The sequence below is a fragment of the Amblyomma americanum genome, chromosome 5 (genome assembly GCF_052857255.1).
Source record: "Amblyomma americanum isolate KBUSLIRL-KWMA chromosome 5, ASM5285725v1, whole genome shotgun sequence".
NCBI lineage: Eukaryota > Metazoa > Arthropoda > Arachnida > Ixodida > Ixodidae > Amblyomma > Amblyomma americanum.
In genome coordinates, this window is record NC_135501.1 from 133,672,975 (window position 1) to 133,693,400 (window position 20,426).

Sequence of the window (20,426 nt, forward strand, 5' to 3'; positions counted from 1 at the left end):
GCCGGTGCTACTATCAAAATATGCATTACAGCAAAAGCATACACAACCACCTCGTTGTGCTGATGGGACTGTTTAGTCTGTGGAAGAACCGTGTGAGTCACCATGATCATCAAAGTATGCGTTTCGAAAACAGAGCGCTTTGGTGCTAAATGCGCATGCTGGCTGGAAGAACTTCGATGCTGGCTACACTGTCTTGATGCACATGTGTGCTTTCGAGAATTTTTCTTTTCGGTATGGCGGTAAAGAGGCCCGGCACAGCAAGCTCATAGTATTCAACGCGGTGATTTACGCACCAGCATGTTTGGGATTTTCCTTTATCAGCAGTTTCCCATCACAATGAAGAAAACTTTTCGCCGTGGCTCGCTGGCTAACACGTGTTCAGCTGAGAGTCAGAAGGTGAGTGGTTTGAGGTGTAAAGCTAAACATACGAGCGCGTTGTCGAGCTCTTCGAAGGCCCACTGCGTCCCGCATGGTTGCGCATCGAAGCGAAGTAGCAGATGACGCGAAGCACAACATCCAGGTCCACCTTGTCCTCGCCACTTGCTGCGACGAGCGCATGTGTCGCACTCAGTGACCTCTTAAATATAACGGACACGCACTGACGTGTTTGCATTAAGTGTGAACGACTCTGTATATTGGTTGTTACATACTTGTGAAGTGTTATTCTAGCGCTCTTTTTGTCTTTCAGTAATAGAGGGTCATCATCTATAAAGCAAAGCCATACTGTTTATAAAGGTACTCATGCTCCGTTATTCGGTTCACCCATTCCTCATTAAATTTCATGTTGGAATTTTCATTAAGAAAGAACTAGGCATCTGGTGTTGATCTCAGAGCCCATTCAATATGCGCCCCAGACTACTCGCCATAAGCAACATGTAAGGTGGCATGCTTTTACTGCCGCCATCAGAAAGTTGAAAAGCGTGTCAGAAGAGCAAGTATGAAGTGTTAATAGAACGGTTTTCCAATATTGTAAGTAGCCTGCTGCATCGCACGTGGTCAGAACGGAATAATATTTCAAAAAAAGAGTGATGAAATAACTATACAAATATTTTTCAATCCATATACGATAATGTGCTGTTAGACAGTATTGAATATTGTACTTCAGTTTCTTCCATCGTTCTAGAATATCACTTTTCTTTAAGAATACCTTGCCATCCTAGGAATGAAAAAATGCTACTTGAAAAAACCACGACGCCATCACGTCAGCTGCAGGGCCCCCAGCGGACCGGAGCACGCGCATTCTCTGCATATTTCTTGAAAACTGTTCCCCGGCAGCTTTTACGGCTGATGTGAGATCATGAGCAAACTGTACCAATGCATAAATGCGTGGATATGTAATTGTAAGCGTTTAAGAGGCGCTCTCTGCAGAAGACGTATGCTGCAAACGAAACCCGGATTTTAAATGGGCGGCCACTACAATCAACAACTCGCCATTCAATAAGTTGAGCGGAGATGAGCTGTTGTATGCTACAGGTGGAATTAGCCTCACTTAGTCGGCCGGCAGTTGCTGCACCGTAGCGCCACGTGTATGTTAATAACGACCTAACACCTGTCGGATCATGAAGCGCTGGTGGTCACTGGCATAATGCATCAATTACCTTTAATTTTCCCCTCGCCATCACAGCATGAACGTCTCGAAGTATTCCATAAAAAGGGCCTAAGAAGAGCCGTTGGAGTTCCTCAGGCGGCTGCGAACAAGGCAGTACTTCATGAGTCTCTATCGAAACCTCTTAGCCTTGTCGCTTCTCAGAGACTACTAATGCATATTTGCCGCCTAGAAGCGACGGTAGCTGGGAGGAAGAGGAAGACGAAGACGTTGTTCTATCTACTGTCGCCTCAGCTCTGGTTCTTCACCTAATTTTGCCTAATTTCCTTGGCTTTATTTGAATATTCAAGGACGGTAGCATCTTCAAGGCGGTACTGTCCCTATGGGAAGAGTACGGCTGCTCCGGCGCCGGCAAGCCTAAAGGGACCACGCCAATCAAAGGAGGCTGGCTCGGAAGAGGCAGCCATGGCTTCCCAAGATGTGGTGCGACCAGAAAATGGAGACGACCACCCAGCCAGCGAGACCTCATCGCTTAGTGGGGATGAGTCAACGATCGTGGACACTAACGAATCAGTGGCCGAAATGGCTGACGTGGACAACAAGGGAGTCAAGTTGATGAGTCATCGCAAGCAACGAACGGTCAGGATCCCGGTAGTGGTTGAGCCCACAGAGAAAGGGGTTGATTTAAGAGAGAAGAATCCCATCTTACTTTTCGCGGCCATTCAATCACTGCTGGGATCAGCTCCGATTCGTAGTCGGTTCACCATGCACGAGGCTCTTCAGCTGGATGTCTCGACGGAAGAGCAGGTTGACAAGCTCCTGCAGAGCTCTCAGAATTTTGGCATCAAAGTTAACGTGCGGTTGCCCCATTCCTACATGAAGAGCACATGTGTTATTAAGGCTGTACTAAAGTGGTATTCAGAACGCGACCTACTTGATTATGTGAAACCACAGGGTGTACTGCATGTGAAACGACTTGTGCGTCGTGTGAAGTCTCCAGGAAAAGAATGGGCTGCGAAACCTACCAACTGTATCGTGTTGGCATTCGCTCGCAACTCAGAGCATCCCGAAAAAATTGATCTTGTATTCACAAAACACGCAGTTGCAGATTTCACTGAAGCTCCCCCAGGGTGTTTTAGATGTCAACGGTTTGGGCACATGACCAAAGTTTCCAGAAAGGATCGACGCTGTAAGTGGTGCGGAGGCGAGCACGACTTTAAAACCTGTAAGGCCGATTTGGCTTGCGGCAATTGCAGTGGTGATCATCCAGCGAGTTTCGGAGGCTGCCCCTTCCGTGTGAGCGCTCTGCACCGACGAATATACTTTACTGCTGGTCCCAAAAACCCAACCGACTGAGACGCCTGTCCCAGGATTAGACGAGCTTCCAGTGTTGGAGTCTAATGTTGTGGCGTTACACAACCATGTCCCTAAGAGACCTGAGTCCAGCAAGACGCCAAGGTCAAGTGCGCGCGAGTCGGTTGTTCGACCTCCAGCAAAAAGTGTCTATGTTCCTGAGCAGCCGGATCACAGCCATAATCGACGGCAAGGGGGACCCTCATATGCACAAGTGGCTAAAAAACCAGATATTGGGGCGAAGAGTGTGTCCCCGTCGGCATCTTTTGTCGATGTAAGTGAGTGCGTTGCGCAAAATAAGGAGCTCGAAAATCAAAGTATGTCTGACCTTCTTTATGTTTTGTTTGGGGGCCTGCGTTCACATGTTCCAGCAATGGCGCCTGGTAACCTGAAGAACTTCCTACAGCTGGTGCTTTCTTTTGAGTCCCTAATTACCACCTTCACAGCGAACTTCCTTGCGATCTAATATGGATGGGGTTAAACCTCGTGGATCTCATACGCACCGAAAAGTGCCGTTTATATTGCAGTGGAACTGCGGTGGGATTTTAAGGCGGTTAGCTGAACTAAAACTATTCTTGAAAGAGACCTGTGTTCCAGTATTGACCTTGTCAGAAGTTGGCCTGCCAAGCAGGAGATGTTTCACTGGATATGTCGCCGATAAAAACTGCAACATAAAGACATTTCCTGCAGGAAGTGCCGCCCTTTAAATAAGAAGAGAAATTCCACATGTTTCCCTAAGCGTTGCCGAATTTTGCACGGGTGACATTGAGGTAGCGGCTGTGAGAATACAGCTCGGCTCTCGAACGCTTTCTATTGGATCCGTGTACATGTCCCCGCGAAAGAAGGTAGCATTGGATTTGTTTCTACAGCAACTCTGCGACCACTGCCCAGCTCCTCGAATCATCTGCGGTGATTTTAACGACCATCATGCCGTCTGGGGTAACAGGAACACGGATTCTCGTGGACGCAAACTCGTAGACGTTATTGACAGTTCGGACCTGTGTGTTGCCAATGTCGGGTGCCCCACTTTGTTCCGGCCTCCAGCCTCAGCGACAGCTATAGACCTGACACTGCATTCACCTCACGTCCGCGTGAGGTGGTCAACAGCACCTGACCGCATGGGAAGTGACCACTACCCGATGTTTGTGTTTGCTGCCGACTTTCGTATGCATGGTCCTAAAATTAGCAATGTGGTCAACTGGTACAAGTACAGAGAGCACCTAGAACGTGTTTCTGGTGATGTTGTTGACGAAATGATTTCTAGTAAGCTAGCAGCAACTACGGCGGTCAAGTTACCTGATCATTTTCCGGCCCCGGATTTAAAACTCAGGAACCTTTTTGCAGCGAGGAGAAGGGCAGAGCGCCAACTTGTGCGGAAGAAGGACGACAGGCAACTGAAGACGACCTACAATTGTCAGAATTATGCTATTAGACGGCACACGAACAAGCTGTGCGGATCGCAATGGGCCTCGTTCTGCGCTAGTTTGAGTTCTCACCGATGACGAGAATATGGCGAGTTATTGGCATCCTTGCTGGAGAATCTCGCCCTTCGAAGCCTTTTGAAGCTCCTGCAATACGCAAGGAAAAACCTATTGCGTGCTTGGCAGAGGAATTTGCAGACGCACTCGTACGTGCTAATTCTGGAATAGATATATATATACACCACCTGCTTCCTCCAGGTCTATCATGGACGTCCCGTTCACGCTTCGTGAGCTTCAGACTGTGCTCAGTGGCCTGCGGCGCCGGCGTGCACCTGGTCCCGACTGCATCGCCAATCAAATGCTGTATAATCTGCCCTTGCAACTCAGGAAGGAGCTCCTCAACTTCATCAATCGAATTTTGGAGACTGGCGGTGTTCCTCCGTCATGACAGGTCTGTCATGGCAACGACATGACAGACCTTGCCTCGTATCGCCCTCTTCAATTGACCTCCTGTGTAGCTAAGTTGATGGAGAAGCTGGTAAATGAACGCTTATCATGGTGGCTTGAGGACAGCAAGGCACTGCCAACATGTATGATAGGATTCCGCCGGGGTCTAAGTGCCCAAGATAGCGTCTCAGACTCTGTGAGTCACACTGAACACCAGCCTTTCGGCCTTTCCACCTTAGCCATTTTTCTTGACGTTGCGAAAGCTTACGACAACGTGATTCAGAGCTCAATTCTAAGCAGTTTTCAAGGCATGGGCATACTCTATATTTCCAATGGGTGCCCTCTCACATAGGCGTCAACGGTAATGAGGTGGCAGACAATCTCGCCCATAAAGCTCTCTCAAGGATTCCATCAAAAAAAAGTACCTCAAGATGGAAAAATTCTCTACAGGAAAATGGTGCTCGATCATTTCAGTACCGTGTGGAGCGCGCACCACAACCCATGTGTGACCAAAAAACTAAGATCCCAGGCAACTCTAATACACCGAATTCGCACGGCCTCTGCTCGCACTCCTGCCTGGATGCATAAGACAGGCATAGCATCGTCTCCTCTCTGTTATTTATGTGGTGTTGGTGGTGATATCAAACATTATATTATGTACTGCCCAGAGTACAACGCGGAAAGGTATGCGATGTTCGCTTCCTTCAAGAAGACAGGAACCCGTTAATGTACAATTCAGGACATTGTCTACCCGAGTGGAAACCAGAAATGCAGAAGGGAGGCTGCACACCTTCTTTTAACATTTCTGCAGGACACGGATCTTGTGACAGCAGGAACGGTGACAGCAAGATGGGACTATGGCCTTCTGTGATTGAATGTGTGCGTAGATGGTGTCTTCCGGAGTAGTGGGCATGGAACAGCAGCAGCAATGCAGCAACGACCGATGTTCTTCTGTTTCTTGGTGCAGATGCTATCTTGGAGCGGCCTTAGTCGTGACTCGAGCGACCGGCAGCACGTTCCCTGCCTGACATCGACTGAGCGCCCCGTATCGCCTCTTCGGCTGCCTGTACAGTTCAAGCCCGACTCGCTACGAATGAGCGAATGTTGCCCGACGCCACGGGAAGAAGCCATCGCCTTCAAGGTGTCTGCACCTTTGGCCGCGCAAGCCCCATCGTCACAGTCATCAAGTGTATCGCGCCCATTTAAGCACTGGCAATCACCGAGCGCCTTCAGTGGGCATGGAACAGCAGCAGCAATGCAGCAACGACCAATGTTCTTCTGTTTCTTGGTGCAGGTCAGTTCATGTCCTTCTTTGTACTGTAAACGCACAAGTAATGTCAACCTGCTGCTTGTGCCATGCCCAAGCGTATTCATGTGCATTGTCTGCGAATGTGTATATGTGCTGAAATTATTGCTCTTCGGTGGCGACATTGAACAGAGCCCAGGGCCCCCTAAAAAAGGTTCTAGCCAGTCCAATGATGACGTAGTCACTCTGTTAAAATCTTTAAACGAAAAAATTGACAACCATAGCGAAATACTCACCCAGCTCAATGAAGTTCGGCAAACACAAACAAAGCTTGAGCGTCAGATGGCCAGTATGAACGATAGGCTTGTTGCCGTCGAAGAAAAAGTAGCTGCCTCGCAAGCCTCCAGCGCCTTTGACATTACCCAGGAAGTGTCTGAGGCTGTACAGAATGAAGCAGAGGCGTTTCATAAACGACTCGACGACCTCGAAGACAGGTCACGACGCGATAATTTACTTTTTCACGGCCTCCCTGACACGCAAAACGAAACATGGGATGAATCTGAAAAGCTCGTGCGTGAAAAGCTTCTTTCTGAAATGGACCTTGAGCTACCCAGCGAGGCCATCGCACGCGTGCATCGGCTGGGTAAATTTTGGAATGACAAATGCCGTCCTCTCATAGTCAAGTTTACGAATTTTAAGATCCGAGAAGCCGTGTTTACTGACCGAAGCAAAATGAAAAATGCTGGGATAAAGGTTACGGAAGATTTCTGCTTGTCAACTCGCAACGCACGTAAAAAACTTTTTGACTTTGGACAAGCAAGTGGAGAGAAGTACGTTATTCGTCAGAACAAATTGTTCATAAAGAATAAGTGTTACATCTACATTTCGGCATCAGGTAGCATCTGTGAATATCATATCAATAACCAAGCATCCCCACGCAGCCCTGATAGTAGAGCCTTGCCTGCCGATCTTTCTACCGCGTAGCTACCTGGTCGTGGTCATGAGCTTCCAAATGACATATGTGTTTTGTTCTCTAATATTCGTAGTGTTGTTAACAAGCGTGGTGATCTGTGTATTATCATCGACACGTGCGATGCAGACATTCTGGTCCTCACCGAAACCTGGCTGAATTCAAATATTTCTAATGATGAAATACTAAACTGCGAAAAGGATTTTATTACTTATCGATGTGACCGTGGAGACAGAATAGGAGGCGGTGTTCTGATAGCGGTCGCTGATCTGCATTCTTCACACGTGTCGCTTGTTTCTTCACTAGAAATTGTATGCGCCTCTATACGCATTAATCATCGAGACGTAATCTTCTGCGCATGCTATCGCCCTCCAAATGCTCCATCGTCTTTCTGTAGTGAACTTCATGATGTGCTCAATCACATTTTAGTTAGGTTTCCTTCTTCGCCAATCTTTTTACTTGGCGATTCCAACATGCCAAAAATCATTTGGTCTGGCGCGTTCTCTTCCACTCTGGATTCGTCACCTGACACGATTGGATTCATAAATCTGTGCACTGACTTCAATTTTTCTCAGCTCATTACCCAGCCAACCCGTATGACCACTACTAGAGCTAACATTCTTGATCTTGTTCTAACTACGCTTCCTGAGCTAGTTCATTCATTGGCATTTCTACCAGGCCTCAGTGACCACTCCTTCATCCAGTTTGACCTTAAAGATACTAGCACACATGTGCGACCCAATCCCAAATATATCAGAGTTTATTCAAAGGCAAATTTTCCGTCGATTAACGCTGAACTCGAAATCTTCTTAGGAGAGTGCGTGCCAAACTTTTATAACCGTACTGCGGAAACGAACTGGCTCCTTTTTAAAGAAAAAGTTCATTTTCTCGTCCAAAAACACATACCTTTACGCGTCATATCAGGCAAGCAACGTTCCCCGTGGTTCACTGCCGCATTAAAACGTCTTTTAAGTAAAAGAAAAACGAGTTTATCGTAGAGCGAAAACCACCGGTTGCCCGTATCACTGGGATGTGTATCGTGCCAAAACATCTGAGTATCGAAAAGCCTTAAGAAACGCCAAGCAGGTTTTCTTCCAGAGTACGCTTCCGTTTTTGTTGATTGATAATGCCAAAAAATTTTGGAACATCATTTCTGGTCCCAAGCGTAAAACAATAGCTCTGAACGATAGAAGCGGCGCAGCCATTCCTTCATCAGAATGCCCTCAAGTGCTAAACGACGCCTTCCCAAATACTTTTTTACAACAATCATCTGTTTCTCTGCCCTCTTTTCAGCCTGTGCAGAATCCATTAATGGACCCAATTGTGTTTGACAGTCTTGGTATAGAAAGTCTAAATAATAATCTCAAAATTTTTTCGTCTTCGGGAATCGACGACATAAATTCTAAATTTTTAAAGAATACAAGTGTTTATTCTTCCATTTACTTGTGTGCACTGTTCTCGCAATCTTTGAATTCAGGAAAGCTACCCGGGGACTGGAAGGAAGGTAAGGTGGTACCAATATTCAAGTCTGGTGATGCTCATTGTGCTCTTAATTACAGACCCATATCATTAATGAATGTCCCGTGTAAACTGTTTGAACATGTCATTTATTCTAATCTGGTTAAATTTCTAGCAAATCATTCGTTTTTTTCCCTCATCAATCATTATCTTGTGAAACGCAACTCATTTCCTTTACCCATGATTTATTTGATGCATTAGACAAGGGATTTTTCATTGACTGTGTATTGTTAGATTTTCAGAAAGCATTCGATGTTGTTAATCACCAACTACTTTGTTTTAAGCTCGGCAAACTAAACATCGACCCAAACATTCTTTCATGGATCGAGAGTTTTTTGCGTAACAGAACTCAATTCGTCACTGCAAATAACGCTGATTCCTCACCATGCTCTGTTACCTCCGGCGTGCCTCAAGGTTCCGTGCTCGGGCCGCTATTGTTTCTAATATACATTAACGATCTACCAATTTCTATTAACTCCACAATTAGGCTTTTCGCAGATGATTGCGTTATTTATCGAGTAATCAAATCCGCTTCAGACTTATCCTTAATTCAAAGTGACCTAAATAAGGTATCTAGTTGGTGTAATATTTGGCTCATGAGACTGAATACTAACAAGTGTAAGGTCATGCGTATTTCACACCGGTCTGCTAACGAAAATCTTATTCCCTACAATATTTCAGGTTCTCTCCTTGAGCAAGTTACCACATATAAATATTTAGGGGTTCATATAACTGCTAACCTTTCATGGCAGGCACATGTTGATTATATTGTTAACAATGCTAACCGCATGCTTGGCTACTTGCGTCGTAATTTTTCCATGGCTCCATCTTCTTTAAAACTGCTACTCTATAAAACCTTAGATCGAAATTAGAATATGCGTGCTCTGTGTGGGACCCGAAACTTGAAACTCTTACTAATCAGTTAGAATCAGTACAGAATCGTAGCGCCCGATTTATTTTGTCTAACTTTTCCCGCACTGCTAGTGTAACTACAATAAAAAATACTTTGAACCTTCCTAGCCTTTCCCTTCGTAGAAAACTCGCGCGAATACTAACTTTTCAAAAGATTTACTACCACAATCATCAGCTAAAACGGGATCTTCTATTTGAACCATCGTTCATATCACCTCGCACGGATCATCGCCACAAGGTACGCATTCCATAGTGCCGAAGCAATGCATATTTTAACTCGTTTATACCCAAGACGGCGAGCGATTGGAACCACCTGCCCACCTTGGTTGCCGACATTTCTGACACCTGTTTATTCAAAAATGCCGCGGAAAACTGTGTTTTACTAGGCTGTTTCCTTACGTAATCTGATTTGTATTTGTTCAAGCTTACGTTTTTTCATTCCTTGCTGTATTAAATTACATTTTCCATTTACTTTTTGTTTACATTTCTGCATTGTTTTTACTTTTTTATCCACTCCCTTCTGTAACGCCCCACTGGCGCCCTGAAGGTATTGTAATAAATAAATAAATAAATAAATAAATAAATAAATAAATAAATAAATAAATAAATAAATAAATAAATAAATAAATACTGTGAGTGAATGTGGGTATAGATTTTAGCTCTACAATGGCCTATGTTCTACTGTGGCTGAATATGTGCATAGATGGTGACATCTGGAGTGGACTGTGATGTGAACTGTGTGGATTGATTGTGTGCATAGATGCTGACTGCGGGAGAGAATGTGTGCTATTTATTACAAGAGACTGTGCGCATAGCGGGGTAGATGCGACAGGCTTTAGGACATTGTTAATATAGAAGGGACGCTACGGTGGAGCAATTGCCTGCAGATAAGGCTAGGCTAACCCCACCTGTAGCATTCAACACATCAATTCAACTCAGACGGTAGCTGGGCGATCCCTTCACTAGCGGCTCTGCAACAGATATTAGTTGAAGGCCTACTTGGCACCTAATACTCTTAGTTCTTTACGCTTTAATGTCCGAACGGAAAAAAATGGTTGAAATCCCTCTGGTCTTTTCTGACCTTCGACTTTAAGGTCGCAATTCCCCATGTGAGCGCAAAGCGCAGCTCTCTTTTGCCAGCAGCGCGTTCGCTCGTACTTCAACCTTTGGATACGATGTCCGTCATCTTCAAATTTTCACGGATGGTTCTGCGGACAAAATCAAACAAGCTAGCGCAGCGGCTTCTTACATTCCTTCCTTGGACTGTAAGCGGTCTGTACGCTTTACTGCTCTCGTATCCTCCACAAAGTAGGAAAGTGTTGCTAATGAGGCGGCTTTACGGAAGTCAGGGCCTTGTCCCACTCAACCTGTTGTCATCCTAACTGATTCAAAATCTGCCCTTCAGAGGTTCAAGCGCGGTTTTCCTACTGATGCCTTGCCTATAAGTTCTCTGCGCTTAGTGCAGAATCTGCACAGTAGAGGATTTACTCTATACTTGCAATGTGTGCTCTCTCACATAGGAGTCATAGGCAGTGAGGTGGCAGACAGTCTCGCCCATAAACCTCTGTCAAGAAATTGATCAATAAGAGTACCTCAAGATAGAAAAATTCTCTACAGCAAAAGGGTTCTGCACCATTCCAGTGCCCCGTGGAGTGCGCCCCACAAGCCACGTGTGACCACGGGACTGAGAAGATCCCAGGCGACTCTACTACATCGAATTCGCAGAGCTTCTGCTTGCACTCCTGCCTGGATGCATAAGACGGGCATGGCATTGTCTCCGCTATGTTCTTTATGTGGTGTAAGCGCGGATATAGAACATTATATTATGTACTGTACAGAGTACAACACGGAAAGGTATCTGATGTTCACTTCCTTCGATAAGGCAGGAGCGCTTCACAGTACAGTTCAGGAAGTTGTCTACCCGAGTGGAAATCAGACATGCAGAAGGGAGGCTGCACGCCTTTTTAACATTTCTGCAGGACACTGATCTTGTCTTTAAATGGTGATAGCAGGAATGAACTATGTTATACTGAGAATGGATGAGTGCGTAGAGGTGTCTTCTGGAGTGGACCATGTTATACTGCGAGTGAATGTGTGCATGGTTAGTGGCACTGCAATGAACTATGTTCTAATGTGACTGAATATGTGCATAGATGGTGACTTCTGGAGTGGACTTTGTTCTGCTGTGAGTGAATGTGTGCATAGGTGGTGACTGTGAGAGTAGGATATGTATTGTTAGAAGTGACTGTGCGCATAGCCCGCGTGGCATGCAATCCGCAAGGGTTACCGTGATCGATAAAAAAGGAAACGGAGATGAATTATCAAATTATCGTCCTATTTCTATTCTTCCTGTCATTTCCAAAGGATTCGAAAAATTAATTCTACAACGCTTGATGGCGTTTTCTGACAAACATAACATTTTAACACCGGCTCAGTACGGCTTCCGAAAAAAATAAATCAACCGAGTTAGCTTCGCTTGCTCAAAAGGAGCTGATATTACAGAATTTTGAAAAAAAAATATCGTGCTAGGCCTCTTTTAAGATTTCACGAAAGCCTTTGATCTCATCAATCATCGTATCCTGCTTAAGAAAATGGAATACGGCGGTTTTCGCGGCAAAGTTCTCTCTTTAATATCTTCTTACCTACAGCATCGCACACAACTTGTCAGTACTCAAAGACAACGCTTATCTATTAAACCAGTAGTTTCGGGTGTCCCTCAGGGGCGTATTTTAGGGCCCTTCCTGTTTTTAATTTATGTCAATGATATTATTAATATCGACAAATCTGCTGACTATATTATAGACGCCGATGACACAAGTGTGTTTTTTTCTGGACAATCGAGCATCAATTTAGCCGATCGAGCAAACAGGACACTGGAACATATAAATACTTGGGCTACGGAGAATGACTTAAAGATCAACGTTGCAAAGACAAAAGCAGTGATCTTTCATCCCCGTCAAAAAGATATTTGTATTCCATCCCTTGCATTAATCAACACTACTGAAGTGGTTCGCCATTTTAAAACACTAGGGGTCCTTTTTTCAGAAAATATCTCGTGGGACGACCACATTACCTACCTCTCCGGGAAGCTCTCGCGTACGACTGGCTATTTTCGTCGCTACGGTTCATCTTTTTTTATATCAGTTAACGTATTATTATACAATTCCCTTTTTTCCTCGGTAATGAAATATGGCGCGCTTGTATGGGGAACCACAACGCTTAATAATACTAATAAACTGCTGCGTTAACAGAAACGTGCTATCCGCATTATTGCAAAAGTCCCTCGTTATTCACACACAGCCGAATTATTTAAGATATTTAACATAATCGGTATAGAATCTATATATTCCTACAGACTAATCCGTCACTACAAGTCAGAAATAATTAAACACGACAATTCTTCAGCAGTGCTAGCCGCACTTGCTACGAATTATCCTGTGTATTATACACTAAATCCGGAAAAATGGAAAGTTTATGTATGCCGCACAAATTACGGGAAACAAATGTTGAAATATGTCCGGTGAAGATAACCGAGATGTCTTCAACAAGTCGTTCAGGGATCTGCGCAGCATGTTTCTCCAACCAAAGAAATGTACGTGGCAATATTATGAGTTTCTTTGTTTTGTTTGTGAAATAAGCCCAGTTACAGAGATGTGTGTTATTTTGTTCTCGTTTTTTTCTTCACTTTCGTGCCATGCATTTTTTTATTCTTAGCCACTTTTGTGCAATACATTTTTCATGATCCGTACACCTCAAGTTTCAGTTTGCCTTTCGTTATCTGCATTTCTCGTTTTTTTTTTATTTTGTACGCCTTTCTGCCTTGTGGGCAGCTGCGTTTTCTGCGTTTTCTCCGTTTTCTGCTGATTTCACTGCCTGTATTTTAAACATTCCGCGTATTGCACTGTATGCCATGTAAGGGGCGCGGACCTCGTCAAGCCGCCTTTGGCTTTTTGTCTGTGCCCCTAAGCATCTCGGGATGTTTGAATAAATTGATTTAATTTGATAAGCGTCCCGGTGCAAGCGCACCCAGTCTGGTTGCTCCCAGCTTTAAAAATAGCCGGCGTCATGATAGCATGATGTCTCCTGCCTGGAACAAAATCTGAGATTGCAGGTACTTGCTAGTATTTTAGTACTCATTCTCTACATACGAGAGGATTGAGAATGCTCAAGTTCAAGAGCCAAGTGATGCCAAATTATTGATCTAGACTGCTGTTTCAAATACCTGGTAAACGTGTTTTAATTACATCAATAAATGTTTCTAGTCTCCGCCAGGTATTTTTTTAGATCAATTAATCATTTATTATTTCACGCTTAACATCTTGTTAAAATTTATGGGCCTTAATAAGCCGTCACGAAGTCCAGTTTTCAATGTGATTCATTCATATTCCAAACGCCAATGCCACTTAGACAGTCATGAATTCTCTTTAAAGAAGTGCTGAAGGAACGCATTACGCTGTGATTTCACACCCACTCAGCCAAAAGACCTCGGAAAAGCCACCTTAAGGATTTCATAGGAGAGAAACCGAGGAGCGTCAACAGGCTCACTCTTTCCTTGTAGCAAAAGCGCATGCGCGCGTTCTTTCTTGGGGAGGTGCAAATGTGACGCCTTATGCCGCGCTTAAGATACCGCATGCAGCTCGTACCCTAAGGGCTATTTGTATAGGAAATGATAAGAAAAAATTGGTTTCAAGGAACCTGGCTATTTTCAGTTAGTAAACGCGGACGCCGCATTCGACTTGAGTGCGTAGATTGCAACAAAAAAAGAGAATTATAATTACAATAAATAACATTGTGACAAGCCGACCACTAACATTGCAAGACTAATCTTGTTATGCGCCCTGTAAAACATTGCCGCAGACGGAAGCAACGACACGTGGGGACGCGTTTTTCCTTCCTCTAAACGAACATGAACAAAACAGCATAAATTGATCCGAGACAAACCTGCTGGCTTCGGACGGCGAGGGTAAAAAGTTCTTTAAAAGGTTAGAGGCTCCGACCTCGACAGTGCACTCCCAGGGCAGTGTCAACGGCAAAACAGCACTGCGCGCAAGATTTACAGGTAAGCGTTTTACTTGCAGAAAAAAAACTCAGTGTATAAATCAGCGCTTTGTAGGCATCTTACAGCGATAGTGTCATGTAGAGAAACATATATATTGCATAGTTCGTTTTCTTTTTGCGGTTTTTCCACAAACTGAAGCAGCGCCATAGGGGCACTTGGTAATATACATATATATCCATTTTTAGCAGAGTATCAAATTCACTCCAACGCACATGACTTTTGAAGCACATGAATGCGGTTTCACGCGATTTAACTTATCTTGTTTCAGTGATGAAGCTATTCAGAAAAGAATTGGTAGCAGAAATTTTTCATAAATTTTAGTACGACTTTCAGAAAACTGCTTCGCATATAAGGTCAGTACACACAAGAATTTGCAAGAAAAATATCTGCGTGGCAAAACGTACGTGTATTTTTGTACGCAGCAATCACAGAAATTTTCACAAGGACAGTAAAATATAAACATGAACGCACCCCGCACACCCCAAGAACGGACACGAGACATCACCCCCTAAATAAGAGAGATGAAAAGATTAGAAAGATATCAGTACAACAAAGCCAATCATTTAAAGAAATTAAGAAGGAAGTCAAAAGATAATCTGAATAAAACAGTGAAAAATACGTGACATAGAAGTGCGGTCATTTAAATTAATAGTTCTTGTAACAAAAACACTCTTATTCAGTCGATTTTGTTCAGGCAAAGTCTTACGAAGAACTGAATGTTTTAAGTAGTTACTAAGAGAAAGCAAAAAGGTACGTGCCGAAATGAAGAGTTCCAAGAGCTTTAATGACGACGAGGCCAGTAACTCTTCAAATAAATTGAAAATTCCGAAAACTACAATTACCTCGCATAAGTGATGTTAAACGTCCTAATTTTAGCATATCAGCTACGACTGCACGTCCAAAGCAGTCGAAAATAAAGATGATGTTTCTTTTAGTGTAATATTATCAACCTTTGCGAAAGGGACCCAAATTAGCGACCGTATGATCACCTAAAGCAGTGAGAGAAATATGCCGATAAGAAAAAATTATTAAAGTTTTGCAGTCCAACTCTGCTTACCGCTGCAAACCAGGTTACTTTCAGATGGGGCGCGTAACGAGTTTTTTCAGTCAAAAATTTAAATATTTTTTATTGCACCACAACGCGGTGCAGCTAACCGAGCTCTTCTTTACTTCTATTAAGATATTTACTGCTTACAAACAAAAAATCCTTGATTGGCAAAATGAAAACTAGCTTACGTGATGGGCTTTGTGCTATTTCGGAGTCCAGTACCAAGGTCGGCCCCGGGCTGTCTTGAAGATACCTCGATCCGGTGCACTGCTCGTAGCACGGAATCGTCCAAAACATACCCAGTATGTTTAAGGAATGCTGTGAAAGCCAGAATGTTCTCGGCCGGCAACGGCACAGTGAAAAGAAACTGAAGCACTGAGGAGCACAGTGCTTCAGTGAGGAGGGCAGGGAGGAGCACGTTGAGGAGAAACTGAAAAATGAATTGTTGACAAAGCTGCCTGCAATATTATGAACATCAATAAATAGCCATTGTATAGATTACTGCCGCCATACTGATATTAGGATTAGGTTTCATCTAGGCCTGTCTCATGCGGAATCGCGCAAAAACACTTCAAGGAAAACAGGTTGACTACAATGACTTGAGTGTGAAGGCCATATTTTGTGCTGCGCTGGAGCCTTGCCTCCGTCTTCCTAAAATGCGGAGTGGTGCATAAACCTGTTCTTTTATTTTATTGCCGAAAGTAGAGCGTATGCAGTCAAAACTAAGATATCTAATTGTTTTTAATTCTAGCCGATCATGAAGAGAACGTACATCGCCCTCAGTTTCCTCCTAGTCGCATTCTTGGACACAGCATTTTCAGGCAAGCATTTTTCTTTCTGTAGACTTAATTTTGCATTTCTTAAAACGCCTTAGCTCAATGATAAGACTTCAAATCGACTACGAATTTGACAGTTGACATTGAGCAGCATTTTCAGTATTGTAAAAGAGTGAAATAAAGGCTCCATATCTGCCAAGAAAACCTGGAGTTGTTCAGTTCAGGAACATTCATGTCCTCTTGAGTAAAGCGTCCTGAACTACCATCTGTAGAGCGCGCAGTCAAAAATTCGTTTGCCTTGTTCAGGACACCGGTAATTATTCAGTTTGGTGGCATAACAGGCAAAAATAATCTCCGGAAAATCCATCACCTTGAGCCTAAAAAAAGCTATACCACAGTATACTAGACATGATCTTTTATAAACCTGGATATCAACGCAATACTTGACTTAATAAGGACGAAACCTCAACAGTACTACAGATAGTTCCTAGTGCAACTCGGAACTGAATGAGAGGAACATCACTACGGCACTAACTATTTGCAGGCAGGAAATTTGCAGTTATGGTATTCGCTGACCGCTGAGCTGTCCGTGCATAGCTGTGGTTCAACAGCGCAAACACTCACAGTTCAAGTAAAAGACGAGACACTTACAACTCACTTTTTATTAGGAAGAAGCATGTCATATATATACACACGAAAAAAACAGCGCACATGCGCAATGTTAGCAAGACTCCTAGTGCTAGTACAAGGTAAAAACCGCTTTCAAAGCACGTGTGCATCTGCAGAACCGCTACCTACTATGTAGCATATTGTTTTCTCGAAGCGATAATGTAACAGGTGGCGTACTGCTGTCTTATTCGCTCATTCTGACCAGCGCACAAGAGTGGTAGCTGAAGCGTTTTATATATTATCAGAAAAAGTAAAGGGTGCGTGAGTAAGCCATCTGTAACATTATCGCTTCGATAAATCAATATGCTACATAATGGGTAGTGGTTCAGCAGATGCACACCTGCTTTTAAAGCGGTTTTTGCCATGTACTAGCAGTACGAGTCTTGTTGACATTGCGCAAGTGCGCTGTTTTTTGTGTGTGTATATATGACCTGCTTCGTCCTAATAAAAAATCAGTTGTAAGTTCAGCGCTGGTTTGTGTGCCTCATCTCTTACTTTGCCTGTGTGTGTTTGCGCTGTTGAACCACCACTATTCATCAACACCAACTAGCCCAACGTGCACTTCTTCTAGAGTTGTCCGTCGCACTACATGTTACGCCATATCTAAAGCTAGTCCACAACTACGCAAGAAAATACTTGTAAGAGAAAAATGAATCGATAGCACATATAGCCAGGATGCTAATATTACCGCACCTAGGGGCTTATCATGCGAGACCAGCTAGCATGACTGCTGTCTGCATGCAGCACGGTTTAATGCAAGCAGGAAAGGAGGACTTTGTACGTGAAGAGATCAGGCTGATTTCGCCTGAAAATGCGTAAGGGGCAAAAAGGTAAACATTTCATTATCGAACCACGCCTGCATTCTTTTTGTGTACGTTTATAGAGGTTCTGTTTTCTTACGTTCTTTCTTCCAATGAACAGCGGGACATAAATGTTCCACGATCAACTGCCCTCGACCATTCAAACTCGCCTGCCTGGTCGAGGTCAATAGATGCGAGTGTAAATGCGGTAAGAATTTCCATTATCTTAGCTATCCGGTACACGGCCGTCATGAAATCTTACGGAAACAATGACTTCTACTTTGTTGGTGTCTCCTGAATTGCCTGGAGAGGCTGGTCCTGTTAAGACCTAAAGCCCCACATATTCACGGACAACAGTTGCACTGCTCTGAAGACAGCTGTTCTCAACAGAACATATTTAAAGGCCCTTTAAGGCTTAAATATGAAACTAACGTGGAAACTGATACTGCCTATCAAAAGGAGACCGTACAATTTGCCCTTTTCGCATGATCCTTTTGATTAGAAGCTGCATCGTCGGCAGATGGATTTCGCCTGCGCATGCGTGTCGCGCGACAAAATCGATTCAAATCTGCGCAGTGTTTCTGGATGACATGACGGCATTGCGTTGGCATTTACATTGTCACTACAAATAAAGAATAATGGCAATATAATTTCGCCTCTGAAATCTACACCTTCCATAAGACTGTGGCAGTGCGTTAGCAGCTCCTGCAGAGAATTTAGCTCACATCAGAGCGCATTGTTAGGGCTAGCCTATTGCCTTCCCGTTATTAGGTTTTCATAATATCTTTCGCTGACGATCGGTCTGAGCACCAGAATTAGCCAGACTGAGATAATGAAGAAAGATGTCAAATGGTATTTTTCTCTGTTAAACTTAATAGGCGGTGTATTAAACTCTAAATATTTGCGCTGCACTGCAGTTCTCGCACAAGACTACAGGAAATGCTCATTATAGTGGCCTAGCGTTAGTCTCTGACGACCCCTTATCCCGCTCATTGGTCCCTACCATAGAAATAGCGGTCAATAGATCTCTTGAATCATAGCCTGTACATTGAAGTTGCTTTCATTGGTTGTTTATCCCATCTACCAGTGAGATCCGAGAACGCCTGCGAGTACTTGCAGTCACACCCATGTCCCCAGGGCCTTTCTCTCATCTGCTCAGGAAATGCCCAGCACTGCACGTGCCAATGCGGTAGGTACAGAAATCAGCTGGGTGAAGCCACTTCGGGACACTCGCCCTTCCTTCTGCTATTATCGCTTAGACAAAGCTAGGCACTGTCAAGTATTTTAGTGACATGCGCATGTAACAATAATCGCTGACGCCAGAAAAACGTCCCAATATCTGAACTCTGACTAAAACTTGTGATGCTCTCGTACTGATAAATGCATATGCAGCCGGAAGGACCCGACGCTGCTTTTGCAATGCGCGCAAGGGGCTGCACCCGACTGAATTCGAATCGAGTGCTTTGAGGGGGACTCCGCAAAAGCGCTCCTAGAATGGGGGTCCTAGAACACATGTCAAAGAGCTCGGTTTCAAGGCCATATGCAAATTTGGCCGCCCACAACAAAATGTCGTCTTGTGAAAATGAACTCGATAATAATTCATACCCACCAACTGCAAAATCATGGTTTTTTTTTTAGATCCTTCAAATTTCACAAATACGCATGTACTTTTAGCGCATTTTCCCAGTGATACCTCAAAGCAGCGCGTTTAGAAAGTATTGCACTTAACTAAAGGTATTACGGGTAAATTAGCTTACTACCTCTGTATTACAGCAACACATGTATGACCATCCCTGGTGCACCTGCCTTTCGCGAAGCGAAATTGCGCACATGTTAGGTAGTGGCGAAGCGAAAAAGAACCTTTTGTTACCACTAAGCAAAAATGGGCATTTTTGCCCTTCTACTGAAGAACTGATTGAATAAATAAAGCGTTAATAGCAGAGGAGGGCTGGCTCTCGGCCGCTGTTGGGGAATTAGGAAAAGACACCTTATGTGGGCCATTCTGACATTCATTGTGTAATCCTAAAACTTTGTTTTGCACTCATATTAGTACAGCTGTAATAAACTGAAATTCAGAGCTCCACGTTTACTGCCATTATTATGTGACAATTTTTGTTTTCTATTACGCATGTGTCGCCTACGCTCAACGTTTCATCTGACAGCTCGTAATTGACCCGAATCGATGCTGCAACAATTTGAAGTGGGATCAGTGTCCTTGTTTCATTTTCCGTTCACGCTCTGGCCGCCTTCCGAAGACAAGACTGCTTGTTGAAATAAAAAACTTCATCCTTGTAGACCTCATGATCTGTCTGCTTGTTAACTGATGCAGTTTAATTTTTTGACATGTTTCCTTTTTTCTAAAATTAAGGCTTTAAACCATTCTTTTTTCAAGAAGAACAATAAAACGATTTTAGAAAAATTCTTGACTTTTTACATGAAAAGTTTCATTACCAGCAAAAATAAGTACCTTTGATTATTTTCCATGCTGAACGTAAAACCGAAAAAAAACAAGGACACAGAATAAGACAGACAACACGAGCGCATACTTAAGAACTCAAAAAATCCCCTAACACCCATCCTGACTGAATTCTGGAAATCAATAGAGCTTGCGTTCTCAATACACCTTTCAACGCACTGCAACAACTCGTTTTTCGGCAAAGA

General features: G+C 43.8%; 1 protein-coding gene across 1 annotated transcript; it reads left to right on the top strand.

Annotated features, from left to right (window-relative positions):
- The first annotated feature begins 14,389 nt into the window (after positions 1–14,389).
- On the top strand, positions 14,390–20,120 carry LOC144132689 (uncharacterized). Its single transcript, XM_077665283.1, has 4 exons — positions 14,390–14,472; positions 16,272–16,341; positions 17,887–17,973; positions 18,853–20,120. The coding sequence occupies exons 2-4, from the start codon at positions 16,278–16,280 to the stop codon at positions 19,032–19,034; spliced, it is 333 nt and encodes a 110-aa protein (XP_077521409.1). The 5' UTR covers positions 14,390–14,472; positions 16,272–16,277; the 3' UTR covers positions 19,035–20,120.
- Positions 20,121–20,426: the final 306 nt, after the last annotated feature.

What these genes read in the sequence shown, in the direction of transcription:
- LOC144132689 (XM_077665283.1), top strand. Translation starts at nt 16,278, where the DNA reads ATGAAGAGAACGTACATCGCCCTCAGTTTCCTCCTAGTCGCATTCTTG. An exon ending in CTTGGACACAGCATTTTCAG is followed by an intron (nt 16,342 to 17,886) that starts GCAAGCATTTTT and finishes TCCAATGAACAG; the next exon opens with CGGGACATAAATGTTCCACG. An exon ending in TAGATGCGAGTGTAAATGCG is followed by an intron (nt 17,974 to 18,852) that starts GTAAGAATTTCC and finishes CCCATCTACCAG; the next exon opens with TGAGATCCGAGAACGCCTGC.